Below are 21821 nucleotides of genomic sequence, written 5' to 3'. Positions count from 1 at the left end.
GTGCCTAGAATAAGGAATCAGTTGGATGGTCTGTTGATCCAACCAAAAAACAAAACACTGGATTGGATGAAAAAAAAAAAAAAAAACTGGATTGGATGAACGACCTTTGCAGGTGGCGGGGTTCATGCAGATCCTCCCCACGATAAAGGAACGCGGATTTCTTGCGAAAGCCTTTCGCAGGAAGTTCCTGCGCTGGAAACCTGTGTGGGGCCCAACGTGATGTTTTTGAGAAATTCACCCCGGCCATCCGTTTTTCGAGATATTTTTAGTATGATAGGCCAAAAATGAACCGTATCCAATACTCAAGTGGACCTAAAATGTGATTCTTGAAGGTACACAGTTGAAATATTTGTGGGCCACAGAAGTTTTGAATCAGGCTAATATTTGTGCTTTCAGTTCATCCAAGTGTGAATGACGTTATTAACGGTATGGATGTCATGTAAACATCACTTTCTACCTCAGAAAGTTTTCAACGGTAGGAATTTTTCTACCCACCTTTTACTCTAGTGTGGCCCACTTGAGTCTTGGATCCTTCTCAGTTTTGGTCTCAAGTACTAAAATGAGCTTATAAAATGGATGTACGGGATGAATTTCTTAAAAACATCACGTTGGGCCCCACCCAATTTTCCAGTGTAGGAACTTCCTGCGAAAGGCTTTCGCATGAAATCCGCGTCCCCACGATAATCTTCACAATGGGGAGATGCCCTTACCATGTTGGAATAAATGGCCTGCCAGGGGCCCTGCTTTTTTCTCCTCGTGTCATCCATGCAGAAGATCGGAGCCGTCCAAAGGTGGGCCACACCATGAATGCAATATCGATACGAAATCAGGGCTAATAAACACTCAATAGTTGTCCACTTATCCATTGGATGTTTCCCCATATTTCGAACACCAGCCAGCTGTGTGGGTCCTGTCATGATGTATGTGTTTTATCCACACTATCCAGCCATTTTTCCAGCTCATATTAGAGCATAATCCCAAAAATGAAGCAAATCCAAATCTCAGGTAGACCACACCGTAGGAAAGCAATGTTTATTGAAGTCCACACTTAAAAACTTCCAGGGGCCACTATAATGTTTATTTGCCATCCAATCTCTTGATAAGGTCACACACACCTGGATGAAGGGCAAACATAAATATCAGCTTGATTCAAAACTTATGCCCCGCGAAGTTTTCAATAGTAATAGTTCAATCCCCACTGTTTTCTATGGTGTGGTCCACCTGAAATTTGGATTTTTTTTCATTTCTGGGCTCATTCCCTACAATGATATGAAAAAAAAAAATGAATGGATGGTGTGGATAAAACACATACATCATGGTGGGGCCCACGGAGCTTTGACAACAGGTAGCTGGCTGGTGTTTGCTGGTGCTGGGGTTCACGGTGCTTGTATGTTACCATGGAAAGCACAAGGATAATTTTGGAAAGAAATGTTAATAATACGTAGCTCATTGTAATTGCATAAGTGTTTCATGCATTTCTCTCATGAAAAGATACACACGTGACGAACATTATGGGATCTGTTGATTTGGTTGGACAACCTAACCGTCCAATGCTTGTGATTTTTTCAGGTTCAATTGCCAGCCGATCGGATGGCTGAAATATAGTCCAACGGGAAAAAGAAATCAGCCAGATGCACTGTACAGGTGGGCCACACCATAGGCTACAATAGGTTTGTTTATGGGGGCCACCATGATCTGTTTCTTTCATCGAACCGGTTAATCAGGTGTAACAGGTAAGGATCAAGTGATTATAGAAAAATTGGCCTGCTCCAAAACTGAGGTAGGCCATACCGCAAGAACCGGAACCTTTTAGTAGCAATTATACATTGTTCCCATTGTTGTATCCCATTAGAATTTTTTATCAGGATGATATTTTGTATGTACGGTCCAAGTAAATTTTATCAACGGATGGACGGAGTAGATTTACATATACAACATGGTGGCCCCAATAGAGCTTGGATATTTTACGCCCGGTGTGTACGATTTTGGTGTATTGTAATAAATTTCGTTCTGAGCAATTTCTCGGGACATTTTCAAAATTTCAAATTTTCTACGAATATTATTAAAAAAATCTCACTGAGAATAAAATATTTATTTATGTGTCTAATTCATTAAAGTTTTTATTTTTTTATATGATAATATCGCGATAAAACACGTTATTTTAAAATGTGCTGAGATTTTCAATATCTCAGTTCGTTATATTTTTCGCGATATTTTTCCGAGCTCTTCCAAACTACTTTCCTCGCGAAAACATCCAAAAGACTCTCTCTTCCTCCGCGAGTGAGACTCGGTCGTCATTACAAAATTCGATACTCTGGCAGAGTGTGATGTATGATACGCACGCACTTAGAAATTACATAGGAATTGCACACGTGGCATACAAGTAACCAAAATCTTAACCGTCCAAATTACGGTACACAAAATAATTAACCATAATTATATGATTATCAGATTGGTGGACATTTATTGGACAGTCAAAAATGAAAATATCCAACGGCCCTACGTCCACAAGCAAGTTTCCACGAATGAACAGCAATGATTATTCAACAAACCTTATTTTGTGTTAATATAAGCCACGTGTATAATATCTTAGTGACTACATATCGAGTATCATATAAAGCCCGAGTATCATAAAACTCTTCAAGATAATAACCGTCAAGTACTCTTCAGTCAACTCGACTGGGATTGCGTAGTGCGGACCACAGCACCTAGGTCGGTGCTGCGTTTATGTGGTGAAGTTACGTGGGCCCCACCACCATGTATGTGTTATCCTAAAATGTCGTGGAAATTTTTACTGAAAGTGTGATATAACACATACATCATGCCGGCCCCACAGAACTTTGCTACCTGAACACAGTACTCACCTCAGTGCTGTGTTCCACCTGCACAGTCTGTCCCGCTGTACCCGGAAACGGATTGGCTACACATACACACCGGTCAATGGCTGGTGGTCGGTGTTCTGTGGGACCCATCATGATGTATGTATTTCATCCATGCCATCCATATATTTTTATATATCATTTTAGGGTATTAGACAAAAAATGAGGTATATTCCAATCACAAGTAGACCACATTACAGGAAACAGTGTTGAATGAAATTGGACAATTAAAAACTTTTTGGGGACCATAAAAGTTTTGGATCAAGATAATCTTTGTTTTTTCCCTTTATCTAGGTCTGTATGACCTAATCAACACATTGGATGTCAAATAAACATTATAGTGGGCCTTGGGAGGATTTTAATGGTAGATATCTAATCACTGTTGTTTTCCTGTGGTGTGGTCCACATGAGATTTATATCCCTCTCATTTTTGGTACCGTTCTATAAAATGATCTGTAAAAATGGATGAACGGCATGGATGAAACACATACGTCATGCTGGGGCCCAAAGAGCACTGACCACCAGCCACCGGGCTAGTGGCAGGGGAGTAGCCAATCCGCGGTACCCGACTCTCTCTCTATAAAAAGCGAAGGAAGAAAAGAAAACAACACTCAGATACTCTCTCATCCTCACTCCATAGCTTTTCATCAAAATCATGAAGGAAACATCCGACCCGACCCGACAACAATAGTAATTCAGATAATTCAGATCTGATCCGATATTCTATTGAAAAATTCAAAAAAGATAAAAATGGCGGAGTCGTCTAACACAAAGATGAAGAAAGTGATTGTGATCGGTGTCGACAGCAGTAGTGAGAGCTTGCATTCTCTGGAATGGACTCTGGATAATCTCATCCCTACTTGTGAATCTCTATTCAAGCTTGTTTTGATCCATGTCAAGATCCAGGCTCTCTCTGTACTCCGCTTCGCAGGACCCGGTAAGATTTCTCCATCCCATCTCTCCTCCTGGGGTGGACCCCATCTTGGATTGCATCAATAGCTCAAAAGTATGTGCGGCTTTTGTAATTGTTTCAGCCATCCATTTCTGACCTTTTGAACGGTTATGATCATTAAGTGAGTGTGTGGATAGTGGGCCAGGCCAACTGGATCAGGACATCCACTTGGACATTTTAAGAGTGTCCACTACCCGATGAATGGGCCCCACATTCTATCAAAACTCTATGGATTGGGGAAGCGGATTGCCTACTGAGTAACTTGGTACGGTAAGCGTACTGAGTAAACTGTGGGGCCCACCTTCATTTATGCTTTTTATCCAATCCGTTCATCCATTTTACCAGATAATTTTAGGGCTTCAACCCAAAAATTAAGCCTATAAAAAGATCAATTGGACCACACCAACGTAAATAGTGTGAATTGAACTTATACCGTTGAAAAGTTCCTGGGGGCCACGTAAGTTTTAGATCAAGCTGATATTTATTTATTTATTTTCCCTTCATCCATTTTCGTTTGATCTCATGAACAGGTTGGATGAAAATAAACATCACTGTGTGCCTTAGAAAGGTTCCAATGGTGGAAATCAATACTTCCACTGTTTCACGTGGTATGGCCCAATTGAAGTGTAGATATACTTCAATTTTGGTCTCAACGCCTAAAATAATCTTTAAATAAGGATGGACGGGATAAACTACATGCATTCACGGTGGGCCCAACAGAGTTTATTCAGTTTGATAAAAGCTTCCTGACTAACTCAGTACGCAATCCGATTTTCAGTTTTGAGTGTGATTGTTTCAGTGTCAAGGACTCGGTGCTCAAGGTGCCAGCTAAGAGGAGACGTTGGCTACTCCCCTACCACCATGGTGGTCGGTGCTCTGTGGACCCCACCATAAAGTATTTATTTTATCCATGTCATCCTTCTATCTTTCTAGAAGTAGATCCAAAGCTAAGTCACTGTTAAAACTTTCCTAAGGCCTGTTACTATGTTTATTTGAGATCCAGAATGTTCATAAGTTCACAACAACATAAAGAAAGGGAAAGCAAAAGTGTTAGCTTGATCCAAAACTTGGGGCCCCAAAAAGTTTTTAATGGTAGGCGTTCAATCCCCACTGTTTTCTGTAGTGGGTCCACTGGCGCTTTACATCTGACTCATACTTTGCCTCATGCCCTACAATGATATATCCAAATGAATGAACAGTGTGCATATAACATTAACATGTCATGATGGGCCCACAAAACTCAGTGACATCACTTCAACAAGGAGATAGCTACTAAAGCTGTGAGTAGCTAAACCCTTGCCTATGAGAGAGGGGAAGCGGATTGAGTGGTTACCCGAACACCACCCAGCTAGGTGGTGTTCGGTGCAGGGCCACTACTCCCTGACCTCTGAGTTGAGGGGAAGCGGATTGAGTAGTGACCCAACACCATCCAACTAGGTGGTGTTTTGGTGCAGGGCCACTAATCCCCTAATTCCTGAGTTGAGGGGAAGCTGATTGAGTGGTGACCCCAACACCACCCAGCTAGGTGGTGTTGGGTGCAGGGCCTACCACAATATGTGTTTTATGCCCAGAGTCCCGGCATATGTGTTTTATGCACACGCTGTCCTTCCACTTTTAGAGCTCATTTTATAACATGAGCCAGAAAATGAAGCAGACCCAGAGTTCAATAAGGAACACCGGAAGAAAAAAGTGGGGATAATAACATTCACTGATAAACTTATCCTAATGTTTATTTGTCATCTAACTTGTCGACGAGGTCAAACGAACATGAACGAAAGGAGAACATATTTCAACTTGAACTAAAACTTTTGTGCCCCCGATATGTTTTTAATGGTGGCCGTTTTGTCGCCGCTGTTTCATGTGGTGTGGTCTGCTTGAGCTTTTGCTATGTTTCAATTTTAGCCTCATGCTCTAAAATTGAGTGAGCTGGAAAAATGAATGGACGATGTGGATGAGACACAAACATCACAGAGGGCCCTACGGTGCCAAACGCCACCTAGCTGAGTGGCTGTCTATGCTAGCTTGACAATATCTACAGTGTTTGGGTTTTCAATTTGTACATTTGGGCTCATTAGTTTGGTGGTCCTAGTGTTTGCTACTGGATGTTCATCCCGTTGGAAGATCCTAGCCCTTTAATATTTGGCCTTTTCTATTGAAATAGCCATTGGTGTATATTCTTCCAACGAATTGAAAAGTAACTACCTTCCCACCTGAGATTTTTTTTGGGTGATTTTTTGTGACCATGGCCCATCACATCAACGGCTAGGATCATTGAATATTGGGCTGAAACAGTCCTTTTTTCTTCCTACAAGTTCAAAACATATGAAGAAAACTGACAACTTGGTGTGTACCATGAGAACAGGCGTGGGAGATGTTGTTTCACTGGTCGAAACGGATCTGAAGAAAACAGCAACCTTAGTCACTGAAAAGGTTAAGGAGATTTGTGATAAAAGATCAGTAAGTGCTACTACCTACACATTTCTCAAATAATCTCTACATCCAAGGTTATCTAGACTTCATTGTTCACTTTGGTGTGGCCCACCTGATGTATGGATGAAGCTCGATTTCAGAACATACACCTAACATGGCTGACCAAGATGCATGGTCTTGCTTCCACACACTCAATAATATAGTTCTACACCTAGATACACTCAGTTACATCTACTTATGTCAATTTACACAAAGCTACACCAAGTTACACCTAGATAAAAGATACACCTGGTTACAGTTGTGTCAACCTCATTAGACCAAGTTATGTAATTGATGTAGAATATGTTGGGAACAACTATATGTAGCACCACGATCAAGATAAGTCGAGGTAGGTGGCGATTAGGGGTGTGGTGAAATTCCACCAGCATGAGTGTGTGTGCTGTGTATTAAAGAAAAAAAAAAAAGGCTCTGTCCAGGCTTGGTCTGCATTTTTTAACCGCAAGTCCAAACCATGCCCGTGCCATCACAAGCCAAAATAGTCTAACCCAGGTCTATCCAAAATTTTTGTACCGGGTTTGGCCTAATGCCTAAAATGAGAGACAGATACACACATGTGGACGTGCGCGCGCGCGCACACATACACATATATACACAGAAATGGTACTATAAAGTCGACCTTGTGGGAACTTCCTATGAGGCCGAGTTGTGTGGGTTACACCATGATATGTGTTAAACATTAACATCGTGCATTTGATGGGTCCCCTTTAGGTTATGGGATATCCCAAAACTCAGCCTTTTATGGAATTCAAGTGGGTGGTGTGAGTGTGTAGGGGTATGTGTGCGTGGATTTTTTTTTTTTTAAAAAAAAAAAACAGTGAGCTATACCAGCTAAAACTATGTGAAGATATGCCTAAAACATATAGAAGCACTTTGTGGGGCCCACATGAGTTTTGGATGGGGCTGAAACTTAGTCTGACCCCTCATCCAAGTGGGACACACACAATGGATGGGCTAGATTTGTGAGCAAAATCTCAGTGGGCCCAATAAATGATTATGAATGTTTTAATGGGAGGGTGACTCCTCTCAACCGTTGTGTGTGGTGTGGCCCAACCAAGTCATGGATTGACTTGATTTTTAAGCCTATGGCCCACCATGGAATGGTGCATCTGGCTGATGGGGTAGATGTTTGGCACACTTCACAGTGGGGCCCACACAGCTCGACCTCATGGAAAGTTCCATGAGGTCCACACACACACACATACATGTGTATGTGTGACGGGCCGGGGCAACAGGTCTTTGTGCTCATTGTACAAGCCCGACCGGATTTATACATGGGCTTGCATCTTGAGCCCGACTTCATTATTGGGCCTGATATACCCAAACTGGGCCAGGCCAGGAAGCCTGACCGGCCAACTGGGCCCATGATACCACTGATGGTGTTTAGTGGTGTCAATGGGATGGGCCTGGGCCTAAAAATATAGAATTTTGAATGCAGGCCTGACGGCCCAGCCCGCAGTTCAAAACCGGGCCTAGACCTACCTCAGGCCCGGCCCGTTGACAATGCTAATGGTGATTTAGGGAGAAAATTTGCTAATAAGCATTATAACTTCTGACAGTCCTAACTTTGCAAGTGATTATCACAATCACTATTATAAGATAAAGGGAAGATCCACTTTAAAGCTTTGAAGGATAAGCTTATCCTACAAACATTTTGTGGGGCCCATTGTAATGTTTTAATGATGTCCAACCCATCCATCACATACACCCCATAACATTCTCCTAAGACCCAAAAAATCAAGCTAATCTCAAACTCAGGTGGGCCAAAAACCTCTAAAATAGTATTTTTTGGCCCACCTAATTTTTGGGATGTGGATTACTCTTATGAATGAAATGGATGGTGTGTACAAAACAAGGTAGACCTCACATGTAATCTAAAAGGTTTTAATGGTGTGCATTTGATCCCAACCGTTTCCTCTAGTGCGGCCCACCTGGGTTTTGGATCGACCTAATTTTTGGCAAGCAAGGAAAACATGAGGGAGCACATGTGATGGATAAATTGGATTTCATTAAAATATAAGTGTACCCACAAAAATGTTTTGTAAGTTAAGCTTAATTTACAAAGCTTTGAAGTGGATCCAGCCCTTTAATATAGGTTTGGAAAATAAAGTATTGATGAGACCTGATGTACCAATCTATGAAGTTGATTGGCTCAGACGGAATTCGTAGGAAAACATCATTTTCGATTACTATTTTTAATAAATGCCGGCTTCACTACTAATCTTTATATGTTAGGCTTAACTTGAAAAGCTAGTGGCTGGGAGGGGAACACCTGGCATTAAAGCTTTCCACAATTGTGCCTGGCTCCACTCTGTTATATGCGTCATAGCTTGGCATTGAGTCGAATCGGACCCAGTTAGGGCTGATCCGACTCGATCCGGTTTTGAAATAGAACTGGCCCAAACTCGACCCAACTCAGTATTGAGTCCAACATGTCTGACCCGATCCGAGTCTAGGTCTTGCTTGGACTAATCTAGACCGAGTCTGACCTGGTCACAAGTACCGAGTTGAGTCGAGTTGGCATTGAGTCGGGTCAGGTGCGGCAGGTATCCACGAGCTGAAATCATGACTCAAAACTTAGATTCACTTGCCAGAATTGCAGCCTCTCTATCAGCCACACATCGTCTTAGATCTGAAATGTTGTTTTTATATATATATATATATATATATATATATATATATATATATATATATATATATATATATGAGTTGAGTTTCAGATAGAGCTGAGCCAGATCCGTGTTGGATTTTGGTCAAGTTGAGTTACTGGATGACTCGAGCACGACCCGGTTCGAGTTCGGATTGGACGACCACTCTATTTGAATCAAGTTAGATCTAAATGAGTTGGACGAGTCAAGTCATCTCATGCCCAGCTCTACGACCTAACCTATTTGAGAAGATGAATCGATACTCAAATTTAGTCTATTGGAAAAATCGGGCGGGCCAAATGTGATTTTGGAGGTTAAAGGAATGATTTTACATAGTGTGGCCCAATTGATTTTTGGATCGGCCTGGTTTTAGGGCTTTTAGGAGAACATTACGAGGCATACATGATGGATGGATTAGATCTCAAGAAGGCATCATAGTGGGCCTTACATGTCAGTTTGTAGTTTAAGCATAACTTAAAAAGCTTTGTAATGGATCCAATCTCTGCTGTAAGTTTTGATTATTTTTTTTAAAAATCATTTCAGACTTTGAAAAGTATAGTATTAACTCAAATTCTTTATTTGAGTTATTTAAGAATGATTAACAAGTTTGGATAGGTTTAAATGTCTTTACCATTTTTAGTAAATTAACAATTTCGGGAAAGGATTTTTTTAAAAACAATTTCAGGATAAATGGAGTCCAATGCCACATCAAGCATGTAGTAAAGAGCAATTTCCATTACTATTAATTTATTTCTACTTCAAGAGTTTTTTTTTTTCAAATTGTTTTAGAGCTTTCTATAGAAGAAGAAAATAGTGATCTTCTCGGTCTCTTTTCTCCGTGCTCTTCCTATATAATTCACCCAATTACACCAGGTTGCACAAAGTTATTATTATTAAAATTAAAGAAATTATTATTAATTTATAATTGATAAATTAATAAATTTTTAGTGCGAATTTTTAAATAATATTACGAGGAAGACATAAAATTTTGTTAAAATTAAAGAAACTATTATTAATTTATAATAAAAAATTAATAAATTTTTAGTGAGACTTTCTCAATAATATTACAAGGAAAACATAAAATTTCGTAAATCTCCAGTGAAATTCCAGGGCCGGGAAAATTTGCCAAGAACGAGATTTGTCACAATGGGTGGGACAAAATCACACTGATGAAATGATCCTAACCATCCAATTAATAGTATGAAAAATGGACGGTAGAGATAAAGGAGTAAAAGAAGGTCCAATTGTAATCTTGGAACATCTATTTGATAAGCCAACCTCAGATTGCTTATGATTCTAGAGAAGCATTTTGATTAGATGATTTCAGCCATCCAACCTATAGCTTGTAAAAATTTACGGTTATAACGAAAACAAATAACATTAAAAGGGTCAGAACAATCCTTCAAAGGGTCCAAACAATATGATGATAATGTGAAGTTGGTAATCACAAATTATCTAATAAGCGAAAATGACATTACATTATTTTATCTTGTTTTTAGATGCGTTTGGTTGCGTGAAATATCATAAAATTTCATGATATTCCATGATTAATCACTCTAATTTGGCGCAAAAATCAAGGAATTTCATGATATTCCATGATTAATCACTCTAATTTGGTGCAAAATTCAAGGAATTTCATGATATATGGTGCAACCAAACTCACCCTACATGTTATGAGTTCATGAATTGTCAGTCATCCATTATTTGACATTAGACCTATATGTCATTCACATTCATAGCATGTTCTTGTCATTGCTATAGTTTGAAATCGCAGTGACTCGATTCAAAACTCGACTGAGTCGACTCTGTGGCGCTGCTATCATAATTTTGGAATTGTTGTGGTTGTTGGTATTGCAGTTTTTGGACTATAAACAGGAAGTGATGGAGGGAGATGCTAGAAATGTGCTCTGCGAGGCCGTTGATAAGCACAATGCAGATATCTTAGTTGTAGGTAGCCATGGCTACGGCGCTTTCAAGAGGTAATTACTTCTTAGATTGGAGGAAATTCCATTTTTAATTTTTTAAATTATTCATGTTTTAAAAACTTTGGCAATAATTTTTAAGGGTACCAAGCAAACCAAATCGCCTTTGAGAGAGATAGAGAGAGAGGGGGTAGAGAGACACCCACCATTTAGATTTTTCACTTTTTGTGGCCCCACATATGGGGCCTATATAACCTCTCTCTTTCTCATATAGATAGATCTTTTTCTCTCATTTTCTTTCCATTCTCCAATCCTTTTTGGGAGGAAAAGCCACACCAACTCTTTTTTGGGAAAAGCTGTCCCAACACTATTGTGCAACCTCACTAACATATGAGCTAAGGAAACAGGGGATGAGATAAGATGTGTATTGTGTCTGGGGTTCATCCACTCATAAGTTGAGTGGGAACGTGCCGTCGATATACCATTTCTGCCATTGGATTAGGAATGTGAAATAGCTGGTCTGATTGATTTGAGTGGACCACCAAGTATCGTGTTTTCGCTCTTCGAATCGGTCACATAATCATATCGCTCGGTCATAATAATAATAGATGTCATAATCTGCTTATGCACCCATCATAAACTTACTGTGTTTTGGAAACGTTGCTAGGTAGAATAAAATGCTTCAAGGCCACTGTCAGAAAATCATTATTCCATCTTTCATGTAGTTTATAGAAAGAGTAGCAATCTTCTTCTTTTTCTTATTTCTTTTTTTGGAGAAATTCAATTCCATTCAATTGTGATTCAACGTAAATGCAACCATATCTATGAAAATTAATCCATCCTAGAAAAGGTCTGTCATTCATAAACTGTTCAAGTCATATCTATGAAAATTAATCCATCTTAGAAAAGGTCTATCATTCATAAACTGTTCAAGCTGATTAAGAAAAAATAATAATTTTAATTAATATTTGAAAACCCACGAAACTGAGTTGACCTGTCGAGTCTCCGGCTGATCAACAAGGCAGTCGATCCATACCACAACATATGTGCCAACATGGCATAAGTGCCCAAGATCCAACCTATTAATTTAGACAGACATTATGGAATGTTGTGTATATTATTCCTTGAGATGTGTAATTGTATTATACACAATAGAAAAATACCTATGTACAACTGTATTCATATCTGGCAAATACTAACCTATTTATAAAATTCTAATCTTGGATTATGCTAATATATCCCATTTGGGTGTTTCTGAAAATCAGTTGATACCACTCATCTGTTTGGGCCACGGTGTTCAAAACAAACGAACCGTTTTAGGAAAAATTTCCAAGTTCTTTAAGCCTTTGATTTGTTTTGAACACTGTAGCCTACCTGATGAGTGGACTAGCTTAATTTTCAGGATGGTCCATCTCCGCGATGGGACCCAATGCACATTATAGGACTTGTAATACATGCGAATGTGATCAAACAATCTCTTTATTTATGTGTTTGGTTTGAATATTAGTGATTTATTATTTGTGGGATTTTTCTTCTCCTTCTGCAGAGTAATTCTGGGGAGTGTGAGTGACTATTGCGCGCACCATGCTAACTGCAGTGTGTTGATTGTGAAGAAACCAAAGATCGCTGCTCGCTGATACAGGACTTTCCAACATCTCTCCAAAGCAATGGCTTTTGCCTTTCCTCAACTAGAGAAGCTTTAATAACCCATGGAACTTGAATGGTTTTTATTTTTATTTTCCCTTCTCCTAAGATTGCTACTTAAAGAGATAGAAAAAATCATGGATCAGCTAAATGTGATCATTTATATGCTTGAGTGCAAAGCCTGCACACATGACATAACCATCCAAACCATCCAAATATTAGCTTGATTATAGACTGAGCGCGAATAAAAACCATCCAAATCTATGGCATCATTATAAATGGAGCCTAACTCCAGAATCAGATTTATTAAACAATCCTAAATTTTGATTAATGTTAAACCATAGATTAAAGTAGTTTAGATATTTGAATTAGCTCCAAAACATGAATATTATTTTTAATAGTTACTATTTACTAGGGGTATGGAATGTGTGCAATGCACAGGGATGAAAAGGGTGCATCTACACGGTACACGAGGGTTTTCAACTATGGACAACTCATGCTCACTTTTCTGCTGGTTTGGCTCACTTGAGTTTTATATCTACCTCATTTTCAGGGTAACATCCTAGCATGATAGTGGCGTAATAAATATACAAATGAGATCCCATATGGCCATCATGGTGGCTTTCACATAACTTTTGTTGCATGGCTCCCTGGTAGTACTGTCACAACCGGCTTCTTACAAAGAAGAGAATAGCGGGCTACTTGCATGAATTCATTGATTTTCGTGGGTAAAATTTAGGTCATTTAAATGCTTGTAGCGGGTGTAATCCGAATCATACAATATATAACAACTATATTCTTTAGTTCCCAAAATATCTCGAACTTTTTTAAAGATATTTTTCTATGCCCTTTCAATATTCAAAATTCTCCATACGAGAATTATTTATAAGGCAAAAATATCCCAGCGCTACTCACATTACATATAAGATAGACATATCTAAAGAGAAAACATAATTTCTATATAGCAATTGCTTCAATTCTAAACAGCGATCGGCTAAATTCTAGCATTTGACCTCCTTGCGCGTCCATATCCAAATTAGAGTAACATGGGGGTCAGCGGTCACATGAATTCTAGCATTTGACCTTCTTGTGTCCATACGCAAATTACAATAACATAGGGTCAACCGATGCCAATCATAAGCTTGTGTGTGGGGCCACCTTGGTGTTATATCAAACCCATTAATTAGGTGTAATCACATGAAACGAATATAAAAAAACAAAACCAGTCCATTCAAACATGGTTTTTTTAACACACACCACAATGGGTACTTGAACCTATAACCTCTATTAGAGCTATACACAAGTCGAGTTAGTTCGGTCAGCTCACTCGACTTAACTCTCCTCAGCTTGAAATTAGATTTGAACTGGCTGGTTTTTAGAGCTCAAAATTTTTCTGAGCCGAGTTTGAGCTTGCCCAAGCTTGACTTGACTTGAACCCCAACTTTAATTAACTCGAATCGAATTAGCTCGGTGACTTGATCATTCTGATTTTGATGTTGCTCGCTGAGCATTTGATGTAATGCCTCAACAAAGTGTTGTTTTTTAGATTCGCCTAATATTAGGGTATTCTCACAAAATGGGTATTTAATAGAAGATTGAAGAAATAAATCCCCACGAAAAAAAACTTTACATTGTTGGACTGCCCTCATATCTTGATATTGATGTCTAAGTGTTTGATAAAATGCCTGCAAAGTACTCTTACTAATTTGTATTCGAAGTATAGGAGATTGAAGATGCAATTTATATGTTTAAGAAAATGTCACACAGGTTAGAACTCAGCTCGAGCTAGCCTAAGCTACCAACCAAACCGATCGGACCAATCAGGTTCGATGACCGAGCCGAGCCGAGTTTGAACTAGGGTTGGCTGTTGGCTGAGTCGAGCCGAGCCATGCCAAGCTTGACTCGATTCAACTCATGTACAACTCTAACCTCTATGCTGAAACTCTTGTGAACCTACCACTAAGCCATGAGTAAGGAATCATGCAAGCCACATCTCATAGAGGTTGTACCATTGGGCCTATCTAAGTTTTCTATTGGGCGTATCTCTTGTGTGTACGACTTAAATGAGTCATCACATTTAATAGACGGATAGAGCGGATTTACATGTAGAATATGGTGGGGCTCTAAGAGCTTGGGTGTGTTTTACACAGCGAGTGGATTAGGTGTTACCTAGGTAGCATGTTAGTGGGTGTTACCACGATTATATGAGGCGCACCTTGATGAATTTGTTGTATATCAATATTGTCCATCCATTTTTACATCTCATTTTAGGACTTGTTCACAAAACTTAAGTAGAACCAAATCTCAGGTGGACCACACCACTCGAAACTTTTGTAATTAACAATTAAAAACTTATTGTGGGCTTTAAAAGTCTCATATTAAGCTAATCTTTGTATTTTCCCTTCATCCAGGTCTACTTTGCCTCAGATGAAAATTAAACATTATGATGGACCCTAGGTAGTTTTTAATAGTGGCCATTCAATCAGCACTGTTTCTTGTGGTGTGATCCACTTGGGATTTATATCTTGATGCCCCGTGGTATGGGTAACACCCACTAACGTGTTACCCTCGTAAAACCTAACCACTCTCTTTCACGTGCTGCCTAAAACAATCCTTCTAGAAGGTTCTAGAAAGCAAGACATTGAACATAAAATCCCAGATGGGGTTACTGTGATAGATCTTTTCTATTGGGATAATTTTTAGATATGACATTTTGCTCACAATATTATTGGGATAATTATAGTGAAAATTTTAAAAATGTTTACTATGAATTCAAAAATAATTTTAAAAAATTGAATATAAAAGTATAAACTAAATACTTTTAAATTCTAAACAAAATTTCCATTAAAATCAAGACAATTTCACATAAAGCTGTGAAAATTTAAAATTTGACAAGATTAGATAATATCATCTAATAAAAATTCTATAGTAATATCGTTAGATTTTTAATATCGACAAAAATTCGGACCCGAATATTAAATGCACTTGACCCAATTTTAATATAACAGGTCTCATTATTTGGGCCCATTAAGAAATTAAGTTGGGTTTAAATCTCACATTTTTAGCATCAATTAAAAATGATATTTAATTCGATTTAGATCAATCCATCGGATTTGGGTCAGGTTCATTGCCTAGTTAGTTTTAAAGGTATTATCTTTTCTACATAAAAATAAAATAAAATTGCATTGTTCCTCTTTTAGGGTACATACCGAACTTGTCGCGCAAGTGCACTCCCATCGAAGTTATTTTCAAGCCTTCTAATACACGTGACGTGTCAAAGGTTTGCTTGTTCATGAGATGTAAACATCCAATTGAATGGTCGGCTATTTAATTATTCCTTGCCTAATAGGATTTTATTTTTAATTAGTACATATATCTTTTTTTTAAAGGCTTATGTGGATTAGCAATGGAAGAATGAGTTTTTGCCATAACAAACTTGTTCAAATTTCCATAATCACATAGGATACCTGGTGCTTGATACCTTTGGTGGGCCACACATCTATCTCAAAGTATATAGTTGATAGGTTTATCTAGATAGTCAACTATTTTAATACATGGAATATATATTATTTATTATATATAATTATATTAAAAGGTTGGACTTGGATTTGATAGTTACCTCTCCAATTTAGTACTGGCAAAGTTTCTTGGACCTCTCCATAATTATGTATGTGTTTTACCTACGTTATTTATTATTTTTTAAGTAAATTTTAATGTATGAGCCTAAAAATGAGGTAATCCAAAGCTTTAGTGGACCACACCACATGAAATAGTGAGAATAGTGACACCCACCATTGAAACTTTCTTAAAGCTCACTGTAATGTTAATTTTTCATTCAATTTATTTATAAAGTCATACAAACCTAGATGAAGAGGGACAAAAATAAAAAATAATAAATAATAAAAAATTATTGAAAATTTATGTGGCTCACAAGGAGTTTTCAACGGTAGGCATTCAACCCCTGCCCTCCAATGATGCGATCAACTTGAGATTTGGGTTTTCCTCATTTTTGGGATGATGCACTAAAATAAGCTGGGAAAATGGATGACCGGCATGGATAAAACAAAAACATCATGGTGGGCCCCATGGAGCTTCGGAGGGGTCACTACTGAATCCGAAGCCATATGGGATGAAATATTTTAGCAGCTGGCCCACTTATCAATCGAGCTCAAAAGAATGCCCACACCCACATCTATTTGGCTGCACCTATGTCCAGACCATGTTGGGCCAGGCGTGGGCCCACCCCAACTCTAGCACCGCTGGCTACTAGGAGCCTAGGCAAAAAGATTGAAGAGGCTGACTGAAATGCCTTAGTACACGTGATCATGTCCGGAGCGGATTAGCTGTCTGTTACCCGGGTAACATCTCAGTGGATGTTACCCTTACCGTGTGGGGCCCACCTTGATTAATATGTTTCATATCTATGCCGTCCATCTATTTTTTCAGATCATTTAAGGATGTTATCCTGAAACTTAAACAGAACCAAAACTGTCATGGACCACATCATTTAAGGATGTTATCCCAAAACTTAAACAAACCAATTCTATCATAGACCACACCACTGGAAAAAGTAGTGAATGACCATTAAAAGCAATTATTGGGCCACAAAAGTTCTAGATGACCTTATCAGCGGGTTGGATGGCAAATAAATATTCCGGATCTGATTAAGTGGGCCTTGTGAATTTTTTAACAGTGAGCGTTCACTAATCACTGTTTCCCAATGTTTGGCACAATGTCCTAAAATGGCCTGGAAAAACTGATGGACGGAGTGGATATACAACATATCATCGAGGTGAGCCAACTGCTGTCCAGGCTTAAATAGCTGGTGTCGATACGTGTCGTGAAAGCAATCTCTGGCACTCTTCGCGCTCCGAGTTGTAGGTCAAAAGGAGATCAAAATTACATGGTCGACAATGATTTATTTATTATATCCACACCGTTGAGCCATTTGGAGAGATCATTTTAGAGGATCAACCCAGCAATGAATCATATCCAAAGCTTACATGGACCACACCATATATAGCAGCTGTTGATAATGATTTTCAATGTTAAAACATTCACAGGGCCAACATGACGTTCATTTTCCGTGAGGTCACAGATACTGGATGAAGAGGAAAAAGAAATATCATATTGATCCAATACTTGAATTCTATGTCTGTCTTGTTTTTCTGCAAAAGCCTTATGCCAAGCTCTCCGAGTGAATGGAAGGTTTAAATATAACGCATACTTCGGACTCACAGAACTTGCTTTTGTCAGTACATCAATCGTATAACTAGTATATGGTAGGGGTGTGCATTGAACCGGTAGAACCATGGAACTGGACCAAAACCGATCCAACGGTCCGGTTTGGTCCGGTTTAGACTGCATGGGTTCTAGATCCGGATCCAAAATTCCAAGAACCGAATTTAGGGGCATGTAGAACCGAACCGAACCGTGGATCTGAATCGTTGATCTGAACTTGAGAGAGAGAGAGAGAGAGAGAGAGAGAGAGAGAGAGAACCTAATCTATTTCTCTTGCCTTCTCCCTCTCTCTCGCCATCTCTCAAGTCTCAGTGAGTGTGTGTGTGCGGCTGCCTAGCCCTTGCCCAATCTCTCTCTCACCGTCTCCCTCTCTCTCGCCATCTGCGTGCAATTGCCTAGGGCCCAGGACTCTGTTGCTGCGACGCACAGCAACTGGCCGTAGCCCTCGAGCCATCATTCACCCTCTAATTTCCACTGCAACTCTCTCTCTCTCTCTCTCTCTCTCTCTCTCTCTCTCTCTCTCTCTCTCTCTCTCTCTCTCTCCCCATCATCCAGCTTCTGATTTTCACTGTAAGTGTCTCTCTCACAAAACCCATCTCTCTCGCCCTCGAGCTGTTGTCTGATTTCAACTTCGAGACTCTCTCTCTCTCTCTCTCTCTCTCTCTCTCTCTCTCTCTCTCGTCGAGAATAGTGGAACCGAACCGGTTTTCACGGTCCGGTTCTAGGGTGCTAACGGTCTGGTTCCGGTTGCACCCCAGAACCTGACTGAATCGACCCGTGTGCACCCCTAGTGTATGTTAGACTAGCCACGCCGAAGGATCATTGGTTGAACTGACTGTAAATATCCCCAGAACGTCAAATCATATGGCCGTAAGAATGGGAAGCGGATTGGTTGGTGTACCACAGTAGCTATATAGTTGGTGTAGTGTCATGGGAATTCGAGCGATGATGCTCCTCGAGTTGTGAGTTGTACGAATGGTTTAAAGAAGATCAAATTTACATGGCCCCATAATGATGTATTTATTATATCACGCTGTTCGTACATTTTTGGAGATCATTTTAGAGTATTATTCAAAAAATGAATTATATCCAAAGATCAACTCGACCACACCACAAATAGTGGAGATAATGATTTTCACCTTTAAAAAATTTGTAGGGCCCACCATAACGTTTATTTTCCATCCAATCTTTTCATAATGTCATATAGACGTGGATGAAGAGGAAAAACAAATTTCATATTGATCCAAAACTCCCGTGACCCCCAAAAGGGTTTTAATGGTAGACGTTCAATCCCCTACTGCTTTTTGTAGTGTGGTCTACTTGATTGTTAGATATGTCTTATTTGTCGTCTGAAGCCTTACTACAATCTCGCAGAATGGATGGATGGTTTGAATATAACACACACCTCGTGAGAGACCCATAGAACTTGTTGATGTCAATGCACCAACTATATAGCTGGTGTCTACCCGTACACTAGCCAATCCCTCCCCTCGAGCTCCAAGTTGTACAAAGGGTTCAAAGGAAATGAAAGTTACATGTACCTCACAATGATGTATTTATTATATGTATAATGTTCATCCATTTTATCATATCATTTTCTAACATAAGCCTAAAAATGAATCATATCTAAAGCTTAAGTGGACCACTCTAAAAATAGCAATGGGACATTGATTCTCACCATTAAAACATTAGTAAAGTGAGCCCTAACATTTATTTTCCATCAAATCTATTCATAAAGTTACATAGACCTGGATTAAGAGAAAAAAAACAACTATTACAAAACTTCTGTCAACCCCAAAAGTTTTAATGATTGACGTTTAATCCCTCATAGTTGGATCTGTCGTACTTTTCGACTCAAGACTTCTGATGAGCTCGCGGAATGGATGGACGGTTTGGATATAAGACATACCTCATGATGGGACCCACAGAATTTGGTGACGTCAACACACCAACCACGTCAGTGGTGTGTAGTACACCAGCCAATCCGCTTTCGAGTGCACTTCCGACAAGACTCACTCACAGTTAACCCTACTTGGTGAAGGGACATATCTCATATATGTGCCATAACCCCTTCATTCTCTCCTAGGGCAAAGGTTTGCTTATTGCACGCGTGGGTGGGGTCTTGACCATTTACACAAAGGGGTACGTGCTAGCGTGGAACATGTGTGTAAGAACTAAGCTCTATCTAGCTTTGACGAAATCGGATTGTGCACACGTGAGTGGGGTCTAACATGAAGTATATGTTATATCCATGCCATCAATCTGTTTCTCCATATTATTTTAGGGCAAAGTACCAAAATTTAAGAATATCCAAAGCTTAAGTTGACTACACTGTAGGAAATAGTGTGAATTGAACTACACCGTTGATACTGCTAAGTGGGACTTCAGGCAGCGGTTATACCGTGATGTGGCTTCATATGGGATACAATTTAGTAGATAGATAATATAATCTCGAAAATAAGATAGTTTTACCTCTCATGTGGCCACAATGTACCAAGTAAACCGATGACTAATTTTTGGCAGCCGTCTATTTGTTTTGGTACGGTGTGGCCCACCTACAGATTCAAATGTGGGGGCGGATCCATGGTGGGATCCCTGAGTGTGGGGCTCACAATGATGTATGTGCCTTAAATCTACGCCGTCTAACCATTTTGAGAGCTCATTTTAGGGCATCATCTAAAAATTTGAAGCTGATCGAAATCTTAGGTGAATCACACCATAGAACCAGTCATGATTAATCGACACCATTAAAAACTTCATGAATTCGACCAAAATGTTTATTTTCCATCCAACCTGTTAATAAGGTCACAGAGACCTAAACGAAGAGATCGACCATATAAATATCACCTAGATCCAAAGCTTATGTTGTAAGGCCCGTATCTTAAACCGTACCGTTCTGTAGGCTTCCGTGGTCCTCCCAGTTAAATTCCGACGACCCTCGACATGTATCCGATGTTTGCGCGTGATTCTAAATCGAGTCCTGCATATCAGAGTCAGCTCAACTCGAAACTTGTATCATTGCGACCACGCCGTCATCGTAGTTCCAATGCCACATCTTGCGCGTCGAGGCGAGTCCTAGGCCAGGAGATATGGGCCCGTGTTCAGTTCGAGGAAAACGCCGCGCATTACGAATTTCGAGAGAATCTCTATGACACGTCACATCAATCAATCAATGTACAAATCAAGTACATTCCATCACAAGCTATCACTCACCCATACCCCTTTCTTCACCAAGTCAACAATACCCATGCCTAACCATTCCCTTTTACCAAAAGTCAAAAGAAACCATACCCTCCATCCCATCTCCCTTACAATAACCCATTTTCTCTCTCTCATTTTTTTCTCACTCCTTCCCAAGCACCAAGGGAGCATCTAACGTCCAAGCAAGAGAGTTCCATGAGAGAAGCTTTGTGTAGCCCACTCCCTACCACTCAATCCAACCCTTCAAAACCGATCTCAACCGTTAAAATTCACCCCTTGGAGCTCTAGATTGCATCGGTGGAAGGAGGAGTCCAAGAAGATCAAAGGTGGGTGATCCGCCGTTGATTTCATTTTTTTTAGGGCTTACTTGTTGTGGGACCCACTTGGTGTATGCATTGTATTGGGAGGGTCCAATAATGGCGGGGTCCCTCCCCTTTACGTTTTTTTTTCTCTCTCTCCCTTATGATGGTGTGGGCCCCACCTTATCTGATGTATGTATTCTGCCCTCACCATCCATCAAGGACGGTGGGATCTCACATGGTTTACATCTAGCACGCTGGACACTTGCTGGCTTAATATTAATAAATATTAGTATTATAATATATAGTAAATATTAATATAATAATATACATAATATTATATGGTGGGCCCCACGTGGGACCCACCGTGATATACGTACTTCACCTGCTGCATCAGCAGCCGTGGGACCCACCTTTATCAGAGGTGATCTGCACCGTGGGCAGCCACTCCCTCCTTTCATATATAATGTGTGTGTGTATATATATCTATATATATAAAATACTATATTATATTATATTTGATTATATAATATATGATATTATATTAT

The 21821-nt window shown here is 39.6% G+C and overlaps 1 protein-coding gene across 1 annotated transcript; it reads left to right on the top strand.

Annotated features, from left to right (window-relative positions):
* The first annotated feature begins 3542 nt into the window (after positions 1 to 3542).
* LOC131247410 (universal stress protein A-like protein) lies at positions 3543 to 12967 on the top strand. Its single transcript, XM_058247713.1, has 4 exons — positions 3543 to 3816; positions 6194 to 6288; positions 10824 to 10945; positions 12435 to 12967. Exons 1-4 carry the CDS (start codon positions 3630 to 3632, stop codon positions 12523 to 12525), a joined length of 495 nt encoding a protein of 164 aa, XP_058103696.1. The 5' UTR covers positions 3543 to 3629; the 3' UTR covers positions 12526 to 12967.
* The last annotated feature ends 8854 nt before the right edge of the window (positions 12968 to 21821 follow it).

The sequence above is a fragment of the Magnolia sinica genome, chromosome 5 (assembly GCF_029962835.1).
Source record: "Magnolia sinica isolate HGM2019 chromosome 5, MsV1, whole genome shotgun sequence".
NCBI classification, from domain to species: Eukaryota; Viridiplantae; Streptophyta; class Magnoliopsida; order Magnoliales; family Magnoliaceae; genus Magnolia; species Magnolia sinica.
This window is presented reverse-complemented; position numbering and strand designations above follow the sequence as displayed.

What these genes read in the sequence shown, in the direction of transcription:
- LOC131247410 (XM_058247713.1), top strand. Translation starts at nt 3,630, where the DNA reads ATGGCGGAGTCGTCTAACACAAAGATGAAGAAAGTGATTGTGATCGGT. An exon ending in ACTCCGCTTCGCAGGACCCG is followed by an intron (nt 3,817 to 6,193) that starts GTAAGATTTCTC and finishes CCATGAGAACAG; the next exon opens with GCGTGGGAGATGTTGTTTCA. An exon ending in AGATTTGTGATAAAAGATCA is followed by an intron (nt 6,289 to 10,823) that starts GTAAGTGCTACT and finishes TTGGTATTGCAG; the next exon opens with TTTTTGGACTATAAACAGGA.